The sequence below is a fragment of the Arachis hypogaea genome, chromosome 9, assembly GCF_003086295.3.
Source record: "Arachis hypogaea cultivar Tifrunner chromosome 9, arahy.Tifrunner.gnm2.J5K5, whole genome shotgun sequence".
In the NCBI taxonomy this organism is placed as follows: domain Eukaryota; kingdom Viridiplantae; phylum Streptophyta; class Magnoliopsida; order Fabales; family Fabaceae; genus Arachis; species Arachis hypogaea.
Window position 1 is genome coordinate 52,955,474 of NC_092044.1, and position 21,434 is coordinate 52,976,907.

Consider the following 21,434-nt stretch of genomic DNA (forward strand, 5'->3'; position numbering starts at 1 on the left):
TAAGACTACTCAGGACGAGGTTGAGGGGCTCAAGAAGAAGCACAATGAGGTTAGAGAGCAACGAAAGAGTGCGATCTTCATGACTGAGGAGGCTCTTAAGGCCTAGGTGAAGATCGTGGCTCCGGACTTCGACACATTGGCAATCGGGGTTTTCAAGACGATTAAGGACGGCAAGATTGTTGATATGCCTAGGAAGTGAGCTCTTGTACCTTGTGTTTTTCGTGGCCTTGTTGTAGAACTTTTGAAACTTTTTGTCATACTCTATTAGCCGTTTGGTCGGGTTGTGGATATCACATTTTTCAATTTATCTAGTAGTATACGTTTTGTTTTGTTTCCATTTGCTCGTTGCTCGTTTATTCGTTTACCGTTATATTGGTATCTTTGGCGAGGCCATGTCGAGCCTTTATTATTATCGTGGCCATTTGTTATGGCTTTTTGACTTGGTTGGCTCCCGGGGTGATCAATCCCGGGCTGCTATGTCGTTACTCAGTTCACCGTTTATGAGGAACGTTTGTTGTGTATTTGAGGAAAAGTAAAAGGAGAAATTTGTTAAGTAAATATTAATCGGCAATAAAACAGGTCTATAGCCATGGTAAGAGTTTTTGGAACAGTGAATTACTAAACCCATCGAACCACCTGGCCAGCGCGCTCGAGCTATGAATAAAATCTCCTCAAGTTACCTGCATTCCATGTTCTCGGTATCTCCTTGCCATCGAGCTTCTCCAATTTGTAGGCGCCTTTGCCGACTGCCTCTTTGACCCTATAGGGGCCTTTTCAATTTGTCGCTAATTTTCCTTCCCCCCGGGTCGGTAACCATATGTCGTTGTGTCGCAAGACCATGTTATTTTTCTCGAACTCCCTCTTGAGTACTTTGGTATTGTAACGCAAGGCCATTCTCTGCTTCAGCACTATTTCTGTCAAATGGGCCATTTCTCTGGCCTCATCTATCAGGTCTTTCTCCACTGCTTCTTCTATTCCCTTTAGAAGTAGCTGCGGGCTCGGCTCCCCGATTTCCACGGGTATCATTGCGTCCACCCCGTATGTCATGCGGAAGGGGGTTTCCCCCGTTGAGGACTGCTCTGTTGTTTGGTAAAACCAAAAGACAGAAGCGAGTTCATTGGCCCATGTACCTTTTTTTGTCACCCAGCCGCTTCTTGAGGCCCTGTAAAATGACCTTATTGGCGGACTCGACTTGCCCATTCGTCTGGGGGTGCTCTACTGAGGAGAACTTTTGCTTTATACCCAGGCCATTGAGGAATTCTATGAACTTTTTGTCGGTGAATTGTGTCTCGTTGTCTGAGACGATGACTTCTGGGATGCCAAATCGAGTTATCACCTGCCTCCACATTAACTTTCGACAATTGGATGAGGATATGCTGGCCAGTGGTTCGGCCTCTATCCATTTGGTGTAGTAGTCGATGGTGACTATAAGATACTTGACTTGCCTGGGCCAACCGGGAAGGGTCCTAAGAAGTCCACTCCCCATTGTGCAAAGGGTCGAGAGGTCGTCAGCAGGCTAAGTTCAGAAGCTGGTACTTTGTGAAAGTTGGCGTTCTCTTGGCACTTTGCGCATTTCTTCACAAATCCTTTGGAATCTACCATCATCGATGGCCAGTAGTATCCAGCCCGGATGAGTTTTCTCGCCAAGGCTTTACCCCCGATATGGTGGCCGCAGCATCCTTCGTGGACTTCCCTAAGCACGTAATCTGTCTGCCCGGGGTGTAGGCACTTCAATAGGGGTTGGCTGAGTCCTCTCTTAAACAGTTGTCCCTATATGGTCTTGTATTTGGCTGCCTCCCTTCTCAATGCTTTGGCTGCTTTCTCGTCGTCGGGGAGTTTACCGCTTTCAAGAAATTCGACAATGGGGTCCAACCAAGCGGGACTTATCTTTGTCAGGTGGAGGGTGACTGCTGGTTCCTTAAGCACACCTTGGATGTGAGATCGGTTGCCCGTCCCTGGTGTTGTGCTTGCTAGCTTGGATAGGAGGTCTGCTTGTGTGTTCCTTTCCCATGGCACATGTTAAATCATGACGTCCTCGAACTGATTGCTAAATTCCCTAACCTTTTCCAGATACTTTTGCAGCAGTGAGTCTCTGGCTTGGTAACTCTCGTTTACTTGCGAGATGATGATCTGCGAGTCGCTGCACGCCTCCAATCTCGTTGCCCCAACTTCACGAGCTAGGTTCAGGCCCCCCAAGAGGGCCTTGTATTCCGCTTGGTTGTTTGATACCAGAAACTCAAATTTGATCGATTGCCCGTATACGACTCCGGCAGGATTTTTCAGGATGACCCCAGCTCCTCTGGACTTTTGGTTGGAGGCTCCGTCTAGGTGGAGTCTCCACCGTATGCCCATTTCCTCGGTGCGGTCCCCTGTTACTTCTACCAAGAAGTCGGCCATTGCTTGCGCCTTAATTGAGTGTCGGGCCTCATACCGCAGGTCGTACTGGGAGAGTACGATGGACCAAGTCTTCATCCTTCCCGCTAAATCGGGTTTTTGGAGTACTTAACAGATTCCCTGATCCGTTCTCACGACTATCTGGTGGCCTTGGAAGTATTGCCTTTGTCGGAGGGACGCGAATACGTTCCTCAAGTCACTCAAGAGATCATCTGGTCGGGTGGTCTTCGCAAGGATGTCGTCTACATATACTTCCACCGTCTTGCCTATGAGGTCGCTGAATATTTTGTTCATCAATCTCTGGTATGTGGCCCCCACATTTTTCAGGCCAAAGGGCATCACCTTATAGCAGTAGATTCCTGTCGGTGTTATGAATGCTATTTTATCCTCATCAGGCCGGTACATCGGTATCTGATTGTAGCCGGAGTAGGCATCCATAAAGCTCAGATACCGGTACCCTGCCACCGCATCAACAAGCACGTCAATTTTGGGAAGGGGGTAGCAGTCCTTGGGGCATGCTTTGTTAAGATCGGAGTAATCTACACACATTCTCTATCTCCCATTGTGCTTTTTTACCAGGACTACATTCGACAACCAGGTCGAGTAGTCTAGTTCTCGGATAAAACCTGCTTCTAGGAGGCTGGCCGTTTGCTTGGCCACCTCCTCTACTCTTTCCTACGACATCTTCCTTTTCCTCTGGGCCACTGGTCGGACTTCAGGCTTGACGGCTAGACGGTGTGACATGAGATGAGGGTCTATGCCCGGCATGTCGGCTGGCGTCCAGGCGAACAGATCACCATTGGCCCTGATCATTTCTATCAAGGGCACTTTCAATTCATGAGGAAGGTTTCTATTTACGAACATGAACTTTTCCTCCGTGTCCCCAACGCTAAACTTCTCCAGATCCCCCTCTGTCTCAAGTTTGGGCTTGTCGTCGACCCTAGCGTCCAGGTCGGCAAGGAACACTCCTGATGCTTCTTTGGATTTTTTCCTCAAGGAGAGGCTGGCGTTGTCACAAGCGACTGCCGTTTCTAATTCTCCTTTAATGGATCCCACAGATCTGTCGTCCATGACAAACTTCATTACTAGCAGCTTTGTATTGATCACTGCCCCAACATCGTTGATGGTCTTTCTTCCTATGATGATGTTGTAGGCCGTGGAGTCCCTCAGAGCTACGAACTCAGCCATTACCGATCTCCTTGTCTGTCCTTGTCCAACGGAGATTGGTAGGGAGATTATCCCGTCTGGCTTGATAAAGTGATCACCTAGCCCTACGACACCGAGCTGGTGAGTCGTTAGGTCAGCATCCCGCAGGCCTAATGCGTCGAACACGTTGTGGAACATAATGTTCGAATCTGCCCCTGTGTCTATAAGGATTTGTTTGACGAGACCGGTTCTGATCTTGGCCGTGATGACCATGGGGGGACCTTCCAGGACCTCGTCGAACCATTGGTCTTCTGGAATGAAAGATATGGGTGGGGCTCTTTTGGGGGTTCACGAAGATGAGAAGGAGATCGCCAGTACTTTGGCGTCTTTTTTGTGCGCCGATCTCGACCTTGGGGCCGTGTTTCTCACGGTTACTATATTCACTACGGTAAGGCCGTGGTCGTCGTCCCTTGGCTCCTGCCGTTGCTTCACCGTTCGGGTCTTGTCTTCCTCATTGTGGTCGCAATTTCTTCTTCTCGGCTCTTTGATGAGGTGGGAGAACTCGGCTAGTTTTCCGTCCCTGATTGCTTGTTCCAGTACGTCTTTCAGGTCAAAGCAGTCATGCATTTTGTGTCCATAACCCTTATGGTAATCATAGTAGAGGCTCTTGTTCCCTCCAGTTCGGTCCTTTAGAGGTCGGGGCTTTAACAAGATTCCCTTTTTGGCTATTTGTTGATAAACTTCAAGGATGGGGAGAGTGAGAGGAGTGTAGTTGGTGAATTTTCCAACACGAGGAAACGTTCTAGATGCCTTGCTCGGTCCGCCGTCTCTGGCGTGCTCCTTCTATCTTTCTACGTTGCCGTGCTGCCTGGGTTGGGTGTAGGAGGGTTGTCGCTTGTTCGCGGCCACAACTTGACTGACCTCCTCGTCGTTAATGTATTCGCGAGCTACCGTCTGGATTTCTTGCATCGTCCAGGCATTCATCGTTGAAGCGATCTAAGTACTTCCTGGTCGTCTCGTCGGTTTTCTGAGTGACGCCGAGCAGATTGATCGGGTGTTTTGCCTTCGCGATCCTGGTGGTGAATTGTGCTAAGAAGGCACGACTGACATCTGAGAAGCCGGTCATGGAGCCCTGGGGGAGGCTATTGAACCACCGTATCGCAGGGCCTGCTAGGGTGACCGGGAAGGCGCGGCACCTTACTTCATCTCCCATTCTCTCCAGGTTCATTCTGCCCTCGAAGGCCGTGAGGTGCTCTTGTGGGTCTTGAGTTCCGTCATACCTCATGTCCGTTGGTTTGTCAAAGTGCTTTGGCAATCGGACTTTGAGGATGGAATGATGGAATGGGGTGCCGCCCATGATTACGGGTCGCCGTATTCCCCTAGGTCTCTCTTCTCTCTCTTCTCTGCTTCCGCGATATCGTCTCATGGTGCCCGCCCGCTTACCTTGGGCGTATATGATTGTGTCATTTCGCCTCCTAGGGCGTTCCAGCTCCTCCCGACTACTTCCCGATTCCGATCTCGAGACGGGAGTACGTTGGGAGTGACTACTTCGGTGGGAGGTTCTTCCCCGACTCTCGGGAGATTGAGAGTAGTCGGGGTTCAAAATCTGTTGATAATGCTCCTGGTCTGCTAGCTGGCGCTCCAAGTTCTGTACTCTATGGCGCAGTTCCTGCATTATCCTGGCACTGTCGCTATCCGTTCCCGCGAAGGGGAGTCTTTCATGGGCTCTTGACTGCGGCTCGGTTCATCGTGGAGGGGACCTTAACCGCTCGTGGGGGGAGGCAACGGAGGCTGCCCCCTCAAAGCCCGCCGCGCGGCCATGGTCCCCTGGACCTTGCACGATCTCCATTCAGGGATCCCGACAGACGGCGCCAATGTTCGGTATCTTGGTTACCGGACGGTTCGGGGTGGTTATCGGTTGATCCGGTGGGGTACTGACTTGGGCGTCGGAGTGTCTTTGTAGGTGACATCCCCCTTCACATCGAGAACTCGGAACGTCGGTCCACCAGCCTCACCTTCATAACCTGATCCCAAGCCAGCACTCCACCGGATCAACCGATAACCACCCGAACCGTCCGGTACCCGAGATACCAAACAGTTATTATAATTATTATTATTTGATTATTATTTTAAAAGTACGAAATTACTCTTTTTGTTTTAATTCGGAATCTGTATATTCTCAAATCACACGATAATTGTGGATTTCCTGTAATAATAATTGTTGATTTATTGAGCTAACAATATAATGGAAATTAAATTTGTTATGTTAAAATAAGTAATAATAGCCTTGAGCAATATCAATAGTAAGAATGAGATAAAAGCGAATAATAGTGAACTTTATTTTGGAGCAATATATAAAGCATAACATACTTTCAATATTAGTATGTTAGGTATTGTTTGGTAGAGAGATACAAACGAAAAGATTGAAATTGAGAGAGAAAAATTAAGAGATAGATATTGAATTAATTTTAGTATTTTATTTAGTATAAATAGAGAGACAAAAATTAAAATAAAAGTAAAATTTTAATTTAATTTGTACAAAAGATAAGATTAGAATTAATTAATTAAAATAAAATTATTTTAGATATAAAATATTATTAAAGTTTCAATTTTTATCTCTAAACATTTGAGTTTTCTATATCTTTACTTTTTAAAAATACTAAAATATTAAAATTTTAAAGACAAAAATAAAAATTTTAGTATTAATTTTTGAATTAATAAACATAATACAAAATTTTAATTTTTTTAATTTTTTTCAATTTCTGTCTCACGCTAATGTTAATGAAATGAGTTGAGTTGAGAAATTGTATTGTATGGATCTATAAGATATTTCAGATTGGCTCTAGGGAGATGATTACCAATTTGGTTCTTTGGTCCGATCGTGTCGATATTTTATCAGATATTATCCAATAGATCAATTTAGTCTGATCCAAAATGGAGTTAGATATGTGGATTTACACACCTAACTTCCGAGTATTATTTGTAATTTGTAATTCTTGAGTATTTGTTTCAAAGTTTAAATATAGAAAAATGTTAGAGAGATGATAAAATTTATTATTTTTTATTAATAATTAATTATTAATATTTAAAAATATAAATTAAAAAAATATTGTTAAATTATTATACTAAAAAAGTTAAATTAATAATTAAAAGTGATAACAAAAATAATAAGTTTTAATAATTTTTAAAAAAATTTTAAAACTATATTCAAAGAAATTATATTCCAAGAATATTATGCCCATGTATTCTAAAAAACCTGCGTATATAGTACTAAAAATGAGTAGGAATCGTTTATGATATTTTCAAGAATAAATTACTTTATTTTATTTTATTATATGTATTCATGTAATGAATTTTCAATTTCCAAAACACCCCATATCAATAAAAAGTGTTAGAATATAATTAGGATCGATTAGTATTATTTAGTATATCTGAATATTTATTATAAGAAATTACGTTTTTTTATTATTATGATTCTTTTAGTACCTATAAATATTTTTTTATATTGTATTATTCTAGACAATTTGAATAGACAACTTGAATATACTTAATAATACACAAATCCTTCCACCAATTTAGTATCTTATTTCTAACATGGTATCAGAGCCATGGTATCCTCCTTGAAGAGAATAGCTTGTTTTCTTTGCGGTGAAATCACCATAGTTTTTGCACTTTTTTTTTCTCTGTCATTTTTCTTTACTTTTTGTCACTCCTTCGATACTTTTTTACCTCACCGACTAGCCTAATCTCTCCGTCTTGTGTCTTTTCGAGTCGAATGATCAAGCATCAATGTCATCCGCTGTTTTCCTATTCTCATGAAGAAATCATATAGTTTGCGCTCTCTTTCGGCAGTTCCGTCTGTGTTCTCTCGTGGCGGTTCCGTCTGCGTTCTCTCGTGGCAGTTCCATCTGCATTCTCTCGTGACAGTTCCGTTTGTGTTCTCTAGTGGCAATTCCGTCTACGTTTTCTCGTGGCAGTTTCATTTGCGTTTCGTTCGTGTTTTCTTGTGGTATTTCCGTTTGCGTTTCTTTCCAACAGTTTCGTCTTACGCTTCCTTCAGACAAGCAACAGTTCTGTCTGCGCTTCCTTCAGACAAGCGGCAGTTTCGTCTGCGCTTCCTTCAAACTAGCGTCAGTTCCGTCTGCACCCATTTTAAAGAGTTTATGCATTTTTTTTCTCTTTATTTCGTTGTTTTAAATAAGTTTCAAACTCAAGTTGTCACTTGAGTTTGAGGGGGATGTTAGAATATAATTAGGATCAATTAGTATTATTTAGTATATCTGAATATTTATTATAGGAAATTACGTTTTTTTATTATTATGATTCTCTTAGTACCTATGAATATTCTTTTATATTATATCATTCTAAACAACTTAAATAGACAACTTGAATACACTCAATAATACATAAATTCTTCTACTAGTTTAATATCTTGTTTCTAACAAAAAGGATAAAGAGTAACTCTATGGCTGATAACTTCTACATAAATTTTTATTTCATTGATATAAAAATATTAAATACCTACCTTTTAGAATGAAAATAAAAATCTTATATTCACATAAATAAATTTTATCGACAACTAAAATTTAAAAGCTCAAATAAATAAATAAAATGTATATATTTCTGTAAACAAATTTTTAAAATAAATTAAAATTTCTTGACCATCACAGTTGGAGAGTCGGTCTAACTTTTGATTGCCTGGTCAATGTTTGAGTAGAGCCGTAGCATTAGCATGTAATAATCTAGATATTAGTAATAGTTATTTAGTCAACAAACAATTTGTTGTCACCCTAAAGAAAAAGAGAAAAGTTGACTAACAATGCAGCCTGCTACTCCTAAATTCTAAATTTCAGCAAGATAATTAATCCCTTCCGCGATAAATAGTATTCGGAAACGTTTTACATGATTTATTTTTTATTTTAAATATTTTATTTTTTATTTAAAAAAAAGTTACACAATTTAAATACCATAATAAAATTAAAGTATCATAAAACTCACTATTAATTTAATAGTGAACCGACGAATAAAATAGAAAAAGATTATCCATTTCATGGATATCCATTGTCTGATTGTCATTCTTTTTTAATCCAAAGAATATGAACAAAAGCATCAATAATTAATAATTAATCACGACTAATTAACATGAAGTTGTATTTAATTTATCGATAATATTAGAAATATAAAAAAATTCATAGTTTATTTTATTTAATATTTATTAATTATTATAATAATTTAAATATTAAATAAGATCAATTTTAATTATTTTTGATTAATTTTTTAAATATAAAATATTTCGTTAAATTTACAAGTCAAAATACAGACGTTGTATAAGGTTTAGTAAGGAAGTGTTTATAGTAAACTTAAAAAAATTATTTTGTCAAGATACCGTCTCTTAGCTTACGTAATAATAGCAGTGCACGTAGCAAAGAAGTAACAGTGTCTTGTAGCATGAATAAGAAGCAGTAACGCTAATAATTCATTGGGTAAAGAATATTTTTTGTTTTTGAAATTTAGTAAAAATTTTAAAAATATTTTTAAGTTTTATTTTGTTTTAATTTTATTTTAAATGTTGTTTATTTGTATAAATATATTTTTGATGGTTAAATTTTTAAAAAATTTAAAATTAATTTAATAATAATGTATAAAAATTATATTTGATTTGTTTGTATTGAGGGTTATTTTTATGAAATTATTATTAAATTGGTCTTAAATTTTTTAAAAAATTAGTTGTCAGAAGTATATTTGATGCAAATAAAAAATTTTTGTGACAAAATTAAAACAAAATAAAACTTAAGAATATTTTTAAAATTTTTATCAAATTTTTTAAAAAAAAATATATATATATATATATATATATATTTTATTGATTAATAGGAAATATTGTCAGTAACCATGACCGGCTATCATATTATAATTCTCATTAATACTAAGTCAAACTGAAAAAGGCTTTCTAGAAATGTGATCTAATATTAATTAAATGAAATTCATACTATACTAAACGTCTCAAAATTTGTATCAATTTGGCAAACAACTTTGGGGTGTAATTTTTGAATGTATTTAATTAAGAGTTTCTACTAATAATTGATAAGAAATGATTGGTGTAGCAAATTGGTGTATATAAAATATTATTTTTCGTTTTAGAAATTTTTATGTTTAATATTAAAATTTTTTAAAAGTTTTTATTACTAACAAGAATTTTTTTGTGTACACAAAAGTATATATAGTATGCCAATTAAAAATAAGCAGGAAAAAAAAATTAAAAGTACTATTTTATCAACTTGGAATGAATAGAATAGTTCAATACAAGCACATCATCTTCTCCTTTTTCCTGTGAAAATGACGCATTGATTCCGCTATTCAAAACACAAGTTTAGAAATTCAACATCCACCACGTTTTGAGATGGAAAAAAAAGGGCATGTAGTGAAGTCATCAGGATAAGATAATTAATTATATTATGAGAAAGTAGAAGGGCCAACACACCACCGCCAATTTTAACAACTTATTTAAAAGTTAATTTTAAAATTTTTTAAAAATTAAAATTTGAATAATCAGAATTAATAACATTTTAAATAATTAAGATTAGGTAAAATAAATTCCTTTAAACACCTAGGAAGAAATTGCTGTGTAGACAGGAGCTCTCTTGTTGTGTCAACCAACCGTCGCGCAGATACTGTATCGCCGCTGTATTTTCGCCTCCACAATGCGTCACGCCGTCGCCGTTGAAGGGAGTTATTGTGCGAATTGCGCGTGCGTTCCTTCACGTCCTTCACGTTGTCGCGGCAGGGAGTTCTTGCGCGGGTGACGCAGCCGTGACTCCCGTGAAGCTGCTGTTGCTGCTCGCTGTTCCTTGTGTCACAGCATCGCTATCGTTGCTGTAGGCCATTAGAGAAAGAAGCAACTATAAGAAACCTCGAAACCATAGTACAACTAAATAAAACTTCCAATCTCTAACGAAAGAAACATCCTCTAATTCAGAAAAGAAGCATCTACTATTTCAACATAGAAACTTCCACTAATTCAGAAAAAGAAACATTCACTAATTCAAGAAGAAAACATTAAATAATTCAAAAAATAAACATTCGAAGATGAGAATACGTCAATTTCATGTTCTGTGTCAAAAAAGGAGAAAATGGAGTAAGAATCAACTACATGCATCGTTTTAGTGAAATCGGTGGTGACAAAAGCGATGTTATCTAGTAAAATCGATGGTGACGAACATTTCGTTCTCGGCACAGAAGTCGCGGGAGTGGTAGCTGGCGAACAGTTGGTCCTGGTCGGCATTGGCCATGCGAGATAGTGACGATGTCCCGGAACTCTGCTCATGGAGTTGTCCTCATCGTCTTCAGCGTGGTCGGTAGTACTCCTTGATACAACGTAGACCACTGGTAGGTTTCGAACGGCGGCACGACGACGGCACGACGGCGGCGACGTGAGGTGGGAGTCTCGTGTAAGAATAAAAATTAGAAGTAGAGTTGTTTTTTGGAGTGTGTTTTGTTTCGTTGGACTTTTTATCGTAACCCATTAAAATTGGCAGAGTTGGCTAGTCCTTTAAATAATTATCTAACGAAATTGTTATATTATTATAATAAAGTGAGATGCAGATACCACAGATAACTTTTTTTTTGAAAAATATTTAGATTCTATACTTTCTATTATATCTAATTTTTATACTATTAAAATTCAATTTAAAACTTATAATTTAATTTTTAGAATTTAAAATTGACTAAATATTAGATAAAAATATTAAATTTTATTGTTTGTAAAATATGTAATATTTCTTTTAGATAAAAAATTGGTCTACCACCGCCAGCTAAACTTAATTATAAAAAGTTTTAACAGAACCTTTCATGTTTTCTAATTTCTTAGTTTTAAGCGTTTTAATGTTTAGGGAAAATAATGTATATAACATATATAGTTTCTGAGCATTGATTTTATGGTTACCGCGCGCTCTTACTAAATAAAATAGGCAGTAGAATTTTAGTGAATCTTTGCATTGTCTCTACTTTAAGTGCAAAATACCCTTTTGTATTAAGATTAAAAACTAGACAATACCCTTGACTATACATTTCTGTTTTCTCTTTTCAACTCCTTCATCCCAGTGTTTTAAAATAGTCAAACTCGAGGGTATAATATAAGTTATTTAAGTAAAACAAATACTTATTAATGGGTGATAGGCACCGCAACCATCCAAAGGTATTATGTATATGTAGTATATACTTGGAAGTAATGACGAAAGACGAAGACGCGTCTAAGGGTTTGAATTTCTACCCATAAAAAAAAATGGTTGCCTACGATAAAATTATTTAAAATACTAAAAATTCACTTAAATTTTTAAATTACTTTTTTTAAACTCTAATCTCAACATTCTTTTGTAAATTTTAATCCTCCAATTACTTAAATATTTTAAATTATCTTTTTTTTTAACTTTAATCTTAATGCTCTTTTTCCAAATTTCAATCATTCCTTGTATTCTATTAATGAATTTCACCATCTCCTTTACCAACATCATCACCTTACTCCACCTTTAAAAATAAAAGAAACTTCAGCGATGCACCACCTGCTGCTAGGGACTGCATCCCGTCCTCCATGTCTTCCTGCATCCCCTCCTAGTAGAAAGTGTCGTACGTGCACCACTTGAAAAGATTCATAATTCTTCACGACATCGAATGCGTCGTGGACGGTGGCGAATGTAAGACTCAAAATTTTTAAAAAATAAAAAATAAATTATTTATGTTTATATATATGATTTTAATTTTAGAAAGTTGTCTTTACTAAAAAGTAAATAAATCAAAAATATGAGATTTCGAGTTTTAAATTAATTCGAATTTATATAAATTTCAATTACAATTAAATATTTTTGATTCATTGAAATTAATGATTTGGGTTATTGCTTAATTAAAATTAAAAACTTTAGTAACGAGAGATAAAAGAAGGTTTTATATATAATTTAAATTAAATAATTAAAAATTTTGATTAATTTTTTGAATAAACATAAACTTATTTGATTACTTCTAATTTTAAAATTAGATATTTGCTTGAAAAATTAATTAGTAAATTGATTAAATAAAATGGTATTCTTAAAAAAAATTTATTTGGTCAGTATTTGGTTTTTAATAACTACTCTATTTCCTAATATTTATTAAAAATATCCGAACCCTAATTATTCTAAATCTAATAACAGCCTCACCGCTTCAGCCACCACCATTCTTTTCCTTTTACCCCACCCACATACACTCTTTAACATCACTCACACACAGAGAAATGACGAAAAGAGAAAGAGAGGAGAGGAACGAGGGAGAAGGAGAAGAGGGCAGGGAGTTGCGTCGCCACCGCGTCATCGCGCCTAGCTCATGCCGTTGTCCTCCTTGTTGCCGCCGTCGAGGTCACCACGCGTTACGTCATTGGAGGAGCTTTGCGCCAGTCACGTCGTGCTTCTTGGTCGTTGTTAAGCAGAGCCGCGAGAGGAGAGAAGGTTGCCGAGAGGAGGACGGGACCGCAAGGTGGTGCTGCACCTTGCCTCTGTCGCTGTTGGTTTGTCGTGGCCGTGGTGAGGAGTGCGGATGAGAGTTCGTGGAGGAGAGAGGGAGATTCAGAGAAGGAGGACGAGACATGTGAGAATGGTGATGCACAGAGGAGGAACCATTCCTCTGCCACCATTATCGCCGGAATTCCTGGTCGCCGTCATCGTTCATGGTGAGTTAGTCGTTCCTTAGCTACTAGAACCACTATCTCAGTACCCTATTTGCTTTGTAACAATCTTGTATTTGCTTCCGATGTTCCTGGCTCTCTTGCGTTTTTGGAGTTGTCACAGCCGAAGCTTGTCATCGGAGAAGACAAGCTGTTGCTCCATCCCCTTCGTTCTAACCCCGAACCTCCTGTTTGTAATCCTGTAACCCTTCTGTTCATGTGCTGTTTAACCTTGTTTTTTTATTATGTTTTTGGTGCATGAAATTGTGATCATCAACAATGGCGCCAAAAACTTGGTAGCGCTCTCAAATGTGAATCACACTTTGTCACAACTCCGCCAGACTGTAGCATGTTTCTGGTGTTAAACGCCACTTCCATGCTTGTTTTGGGCATTCAACGCTAATCTGTAGCATGTTTCTTGCGTTGAATGCCATCTCTCCTCAGGGTGTAATCTTGGCGTTTAAACGCCAGACTGCTGCTTGTTTTTGGCGTTCAACGCCAGATTCATGCTCTGTTCTGGCGTTGAATGCCAGCCAGATGCTCCTTACTGGCGTTTAAAAGCCAATAAGCTCTTCCTCCAGGGTGTGCTATTTCTTCTGCTGCTTTTGATTCTGTTTTTAATTTTAGCAATTGTTTTGTGACTCCACATGATCATGAACCCAATAAAACATAAAAGAACAATAGAAATATAGATAAATAAATATTGGGTTGCCTCCCAATAAGTGCTTCTTTAATGTCAATAGCTTGACAGTGAGCTCTCATAGAGCTTCACAGATCATCAGAGCATTGTTGGGACCTCCCAACACCAAACTTAGAGTTTGAATGTGGGAGTTCAACACCAAACTTAGAGTTTGATTGTGGGGGCTTTGTTTGATTCTGTACTGAGAGAAGCTTATCGTGCCTCTTTTTCATGTTTACAGAGGGATACCCTTGGGCCTTAAACACAAGGTAGTCCCCATTCAGTTGAAGGACTAACTCTCCTTTGTCAACATCAATCACAGCTCCTGCTGTGGCTAGGAAGGGTCTTCCAAGAATAATGGATTCATTCTCATCCTTCCCAGTGTCTAAAATTATGAAATCAGCAGGGATGTAAAAGCCTTTAACCTTTACCAACACGTCCTCTACCATTCCATAAGCTTGTCTTATGGACTTGTCTACCATCTCTAATGAGAATGTGGCAGCCTGTACCTCAAAGATTCCTAGTTTCTCCATTACAGAGAGTGGCATAAGATTTATGCCTGATCCTAGGTCACACAGAGCCTTCTCAAAGGTTATGGTGCCTATGGTACAATGTATTAAGAATTTACCAGGATCTTATTTCTTTTGAGGTAAAGTTTGCTGAACCCATATATTTAGTTCACTAATGAGCAAGGGATGTGCGTCTTCCCAAGTCTCATTACTAAACAACTTGGCATTCAGCTTCATGATAGCTCTTAGATATTGAGCAACTTGCTCTCCATTTACATCTTCATCCTCTTCAGAGGAAGAATAGTTTTCAGAGCTCATGAATGGCAGAAGGAGGTTTAAAGGAATCTCTATGGTCTCTATATAAGCCTCAGGTTCCTTAGGTACTCAATAGGAAACTCCTTCTTGTCTGGGAGACGCCCCATGAGGTCTTCCTCATTGGGATTCACGTCCTCCCCTTCCTCTCTAGGTTTGACCATTTTGATTATGTCAATGGCCTTGCACTCTCTTTTTGGATTCTCTTCTGTACTGCTTAGGAGAGTACTAGGAGGAGTTTCAGTGATTTTCTTGCTCAGCTGGCCCACTTGTGCCTCCAAATTTCTAATGGAGGACCTTGTTTCACTCATAAAACTTAAAGTGGCTTTAGACAGATCAGAGACTATATTTGCTAAGTTAGAGGAGCTCTGCTCAGAATTCTCTGTCTGTTGCTGAGAAGATGATGGGAAAGGCTTGCTATTGCTGAGCCTGTTTTTTCCACCATTATTAAAGCCTTGTTGAGGCTTTTGCTGATCCTTCCATGAGAAATTTGGATGATTTCTCCATGAGAAATTATAGGTGTTTCCATAAGGTTCACCCATGTAATTTACCTCCGCCATTGCAGGGTTCTCATGATCATAAGCTTATTCTTCAGAAGATGCCTCTTTAGTACTGTTGGATGCATTTTGCCATCCATTCAGACTTTGAGAAATCATGTTGACTTGCTGAGTCAACATTTTGTTCTGAGCCAATATGGCATTCAGAGCATCAATTTCAAGAACTTTCCTCATCTGAGGCGTCCCATTACTCACAAGATTCCTCTCAAAGGTGTACATGAATTGGTTATTTGTATCCATGTCAATGAGTTCTTGAGCTTCTGCAGGCATTTTCTTCAGGTGAATGGATCCACCTGCAGAATGGTCCAGCGACATCTTAGAGAACTCAGATAAACCATAATAGAATATATCCAAAATGGTCCACTCTGAAAGCATGTCAGAAGGACACTTTTTGGTCATCTGCTTGTATCTTTCCCAAGCTTCATAGAGGGATTCACCATCTTTTTGTTTGAAGGTCTGAACATCCACTCTAAGCTTGCTCAGCTTTTGAGGAGGAAAGAACTTAGCCAAGAAAGCCGTGACCAGCTTATCCTAAGATTCCAGGCTATCTTTAGGTTGTGAGTCCAACCATGTTCTAGCTCTGTCTCTTACAGCAAAAGGGAAAAGCATGAGCCTGTAGACTTCAGGATCTACTCCATTAGTCTTAATAGTCTCACACATCTGTAAGAACTCAGTTAAAAACTGATAGGGATCTTCTGATGAAAGTCCATAAAACTTGCAGTTCTGTTGCATTAGAGCAACTAGTTGAGCCTTCAGCTCAAAATTGTTGGCTCCAATGGCAGGGATTGAGATGCTTCTTCCATCAAACTTGGAAGTAGGTGTAGTATAATCACCAAGCATCCTCCTTGCATTATTATTTTCAGCTGCCATCTTCTCTTCCTTTTCAAAAATTTCTATAAGGTTGTCTCTGGATTGTTGTAACTTAGCTTCTCTTAGTTTCCTTTTCAGAGTCCTTTTAGGTTCAGGATCTACTTCAACAAGAATATTCTTGTCCTTGCTCCTTCTCATATGAAAAAGAAAGGAACAGAAAATAATAATAAGGATCCTCTTTACCACAGTAGAGAGATTCCTTTATGTTAGTAGAAGAAGAAAAGAATAGAAGAAGGAAAAGAGGAAAATTCAAACTCAGAGAGGAAGAGTGGGTTCGAATTTTAAGATGAAGAGAAGTATTAGTAAATGAATGAATAAATAGAAAGAGATGAGAAAGTGGGGTTTTCGAAAATTAACTTAAAATAAAAGAAAATATTTTTGTTTTTATTTTAAATTAAAGTTAAAATTCAAAAACTAAGAGAAGGAATAAAATCAAAATTAGAATTTGAAATAATTAGTTAATTAAAAGAATTTTGAAAAAGAGGGAGATGATTTTCGAAAAATAGAGAGAGAAAAGTAGTTAGGTGGTTTTGAAAAAGATAAGAAACAAACAAAAAGTCAATTAGTTAGTTGAAAAAGATTTGAAAATCAATTTTGAAAAGATAAGAAGTTAGAAAATATATTTTGAAATCAAATTTTTGAAAAAGATATTTCAAAAAGATATGATTGAAAAATATATTTTGAAAAAGATTTAATTTTTAAAATTAAAATTGATTACTTGACTAACAAGAAACTAAAAGATATGATTCTAGAATTTAAAGATTGAACCTTTCTTAACAAGAAAGTAACAAACTTCAAATATTTTTGTATCAATCACATTAATTGTTAGTAAAGTTTTCGAAAATTATGAAATAAAGATAAGAAAAGGATTTTGAAAAATAATTTTAGAATTTTCGAAAAATAAGAAGAAAAATGAAAAAGATTTGATTTTTGAAAAAGATTTTGAAAAGATAGGATTTTTAAAATTGAAATCTTGACTTGACTAACAAGAAACAACTTATTTTAAAAAATTTTTGACTAAGTCAACCCAAAGATTTCAAAATTTTGAGTAAAATAAGGAAAAAGATATTTTTTATTTTTTTGAATTTTTAATGATGAGCTAGAAAAACAACAAAAATGACTCACAACATGAAAATTATGAAGCAAAACACATGATGCATGCAAGAACACTATGAATGTGATAATGAACACCAAGAACACTTTGAAGATCAAGATGAACATCAAGACTTATTTTTGAAAAATTTTCAAGAAAAGAAAAATATGCAAGACACCAAACTTAGAAATTTTCAATGCTTAGACACTATGAATGCAAAAATGCATATGAAAAATAACAAAAAACGCAAAACAAGAAAATATGAAGATCAAACAAGAAGACTTGTCAAGAACAACTTGAAGATCATGAAGAACACATGCATGAATTTTTGAAAAATGCAAAAGTTTAAAAAACATGCAATTGACACTAAACTTAAAATTTGACACTCTACTCAAACAAGAAACACAAAAATATTTTTGATTTTTATGATTTTATGTTTTTTTTTGGATTTTTAGAAAATAATCTTTAGAAAAACGAAAAAGAGAAAAAATTTTTTTGAAAGATTTTTGAAAACTTTTTGAAAATAAAATTACCTAATCTGAGCAACAAGATGAACCGTCAGTTGTCCAAACTCGAATAATCCCCGGCAACGGCGCCAAAAACTTGGTGCACGAAATTGTGATCATCAACAATGGCGCCAAAAACTTGGTAGTGCTCTCAAACGTGAATCACACTTTGTCACAACTCCGCACAACTAACCAGCAAGTGCACTGGGTCGTCCAAGTAATACCTTACATGAGTAAGGGTCGATCCCACAGAGATTGTTGGTATGAAGCAAGCTATGGTCATCTTGTAAATCTCAGTTAGGCGGATTCAAATGGTTATAAAGGTTTCGAAAATAATAATAAATAAATCATAAATAAAGATAGAGATACTTATGTAATTCATTGATGAGACTTTCAGATAAGTGTATGGAGATGCTTGTCCCTTCTGAATCTCTACTTTCCTACTGCTTTCATCCAATCCTTCATACTCCTTTCCATGGCAAGCTGTATGTAGGGCATCACCGTTGTCAATGGATACTTCCCATCCTCTCAGTGAAAATGGTCCAAATGCTCTTGTCACAGCACGGCTAATCATCTGTCGGTTCTCGATCATGTCAGAATAGAATCCATTGATTCTTTTGCGTCTGTCACTACGCCCAACAATCGCGAGTTTGAAGCTCATCATAGTCATTCAATCCCTGAATCCTACTCAGAATACCATAGACAAGGTTTAAACTTTCCGGATTCTCAATGGCCGCCAATAATTCTAGCTTATACCACGAAGATTCTGATTAAGGAATCCAAGAGATACTCACTCGTTCTAAGGTAGAACGGAAGTGGTTGTCATTCACGCATTCATAAGGACGGATGATGATGAGTGTCATGGATCATCACATCCATCAGGTTGAAGTGCAGCGAATATCTTAGAATAAGAATAAGAATAAGCTAAATTCAATAGAAAATAGTAGTAATTGCATTAAAACTCGAGGTACAACAGAGCTCCACACCCTTAATCTGTGGTGTGTAGAAACTCCACCGTTGAAAATACATAAGTGATGGTCCAGGCATGACCGAATGGCCAGCCCCCTTTGAAGGTCTAAAATCGCATACACTAATTAAAGATCAATCAAAAGACGTCTAATACAATAGTAAAATGTCCTTTTTATACTAGACTAGTTACTAGGGTTTACAGAAATAAGTCTAAATGCAGAAATCAATTTTTGGGGCCCACTTTGGTGTGTGCTTGGGCTGAGCTTGAGCTTTACATGTGCAGAGGCTTCTCTTGGGGTTAAACGCGAAGTTGTAACGTGTTTTTGGCATTTAACTCTGGTTTGTGACGTGTTTCTGGCATTTTACTCCAGAATGCAGCATGAAACTGGCGTTGAATGCCAGTTTGCATTGTCTAAACTCAAATAAAGTGTGGACTATTATCTATTGCTGAAAAGCTCTAGATGTCTACTTTCCAACGCCATTCGAGTGCAGGGAGGTCAGAATCCAACAGCATCAGCAGTCCTTTTTCAGCCTGAATCAGATTTTTGCTTAGGTCCCTCAATTTTAGCCAGAAAATACCTGAAATCACAGAAAAACACACAAACTCATAGTAAAGTCCAGAAATGTGAATTTTGCAATAAAACTAATAAAAACATCCCTAAAAGTAGCTAGATCCTACTAAAAACTACCTAAAAACAATGCCAAAAAGCGTATAAATTATCCGCTCATCAGTTTTTATCTTAATTTCAATAGTTGATGTCTCTATTTTAGTATCGTTGAGTTCTGTTGGAACGATTGAGGTCGTGATTGCTGCAGGCGTGTTCAGAATCGGTGCTACTACCACTGCTCTAGCTACATTGGTGGTTGCTGCCGCTGCTGAAAATTAATGATAAAAGAGGGTATCATTGCCTTTAAATTCTACGATTTTGGCCAATCAAGGTAGGAGATATTTTATTAAACTAAATATTTTAATTTTGAATTCCTAAGGAGTTTACTGGATTATTGCAAATATATGAATGCTTGATACGTGATGAATTTTGGATGTGGATTAAATGTGTGACTGGTTGTATCTATTGTTAGTTTTATATGGATTGAGATTTTTGCTAAAAGAATGCATTTGTTGTGAAGGTTTACTAAAAATGTATTCGGTATTCGTAACTATGAAAACATGTATTGCTCTTCGTTTGGAATATGTTTTGATTGATAACTTTAAGGATGCTTGGCAATGCTGATTTTTGTTTTTAAGGTTGATTTTGGGTTAAGATCATGATTGTGACTGAATTGATGGAAATTTGGATTCTAGTTTATTCTATCGGATTGGTGGTTATTGAATTGTTTACTTGATGAAGTTGGACGAATTATTTTTAAAGGAATGATTGACGGAAATTCTAATTTTAATTGATGATAGAATGATAGTCGTCAAGATGAAGTATGATGAGTTGTTTATTGAGAATCTGTTGTTATGATAACTGCTAATAAAAGGGCTGGTGATTTGTTGAGAAATAGGAAAACTGTAAGGGTGGCTAATCCCGAGTTTTAGGCGAAGTGCTGCCGAAATTTTTATAAAATTTAGGACCTTATTTGAAATGCTATTTTAAAAGATTTGGTTTTGGAAAGTTAAATTATTTGAGACTTATTTAGTTGGAAAAAGATTTATTCTATTTTAAATTTGATTTATTAAGAAAAATATAATGTTTTAAATCCAATCTTTTGAGGAGAGATTTTGTTTTAAGTTATGAAATGAATTCAGTTTATTAAGAATAAGAAAGAAAGGGATAAGAGAACACGACACGTGTGATTATGGAATGACTATAAGGTCACGAGAGGGTGACGGAAAGTAAATAGTTAAGGTGCTAATATGAAAATGTTAAGTCGTGGGCTTTATGTGCAAATAATTGTGCGGGGATGTCCGTGTATATGAAATGGCTTCTAGAAGAAAGGGGCACATGCTTCAGTTGGAGAATCAGCACCTGCAAGTACTTGTAGAGGTCATGTTCGGCATACTTCAGCTGGAGAATCAGCGCCTGCAAAGGTTTGGAACCTTGCAGAGGTTATGCCGCTGGAATGCCTTATCTGACTTGCAAGTCGGATTGCGTCGGGTACGGGTCAAAACCAACAAATGAGCTCATTACCTGCATTAGGGATATACATGCGTCATGTTGTTTGCACATTTGTATTTGATTGTGTTTACCTATCTTGTTTCTCTGTGATTATGTTGTATGTCTTATTGCAATTTGTTTGTGTGTTTATCTGTTTCTTGTGCTATTGTTTCTCTGTGATTGGGAACTGAGGTTGTGATTGAAATTTGCTTTAAGTTCGAAAATTTAAAGAAGGTAATAAATTATATAAAAAAATGTAAAAAGTATTTCCAAAAGTTTAACAAAATAGTTTTATTGAGTACGTTAAGTTATTTGCATTATATTCATTACTTTTAGTGCGAACGTGTGGTTTGTTCTCACCCCAAAATCTTCCACCCTTTCAGTGACACAGGTTCGAAGACTCAGGATGAAGTTGCGGACAAGTAGTAGATTTACCTATGATTCCTGTCGCTTTTATAGAGTTTCCTCGCCCTTGTTGTTTTAGTTTCTATTTTATCTAGAAGGATAGGTATTCTATTCGAGTTTTATATTAAATTTATTTGTATAGCACTTATTATTATTAGTAATTATGTGATTATTATTATTTGAAGATCTTTGATATTTGATTTTTAA

At 37.1% G+C, this 21,434-nt stretch overlaps 1 protein-coding gene, 1 long non-coding RNA gene and 1 other non-coding gene across 4 annotated transcripts; 1 reads left to right on the forward strand and 2 right to left on the reverse strand.

Moving 5' to 3' along the window:
* Positions 1-774: 774 nt before the first annotated feature.
* On the reverse strand, positions 775-1,200 carry LOC112709140 (uncharacterized). Its single transcript, XM_025761037.1, has one exon. It carries the CDS (start codon positions 1,198-1,200, stop codon positions 775-777), a length of 426 nt encoding a protein of 141 aa, XP_025616822.1.
* An 8,761-nt stretch (positions 1,201-9,961) lies between these two features.
* On the reverse strand, positions 9,962-11,076 carry LOC140174972 (uncharacterized). 2 transcript variants are annotated; one of them, XR_011865133.1, is made up of 2 exons: positions 10,759-11,076; positions 9,962-10,413 (listed from the first exon to the last, which is right to left on the reverse strand). It is a non-coding gene; the product is annotated as an uncharacterized lncRNA (long non-coding RNA). The 2 variants fall into 2 exon arrangements; XR_011865134.1 differs by having other exon boundaries at positions 10,691-11,076.
* A 4,578-nt stretch (positions 11,077-15,654) lies between these two features.
* On the forward strand, positions 15,655-15,762 carry LOC112713874 (small nucleolar RNA R71). Its single transcript, XR_003158834.1, has one exon. It is a non-coding gene; the product is annotated as a small nucleolar RNA R71 (small nucleolar RNA).
* Positions 15,763-21,434: the final 5,672 nt, after the last annotated feature.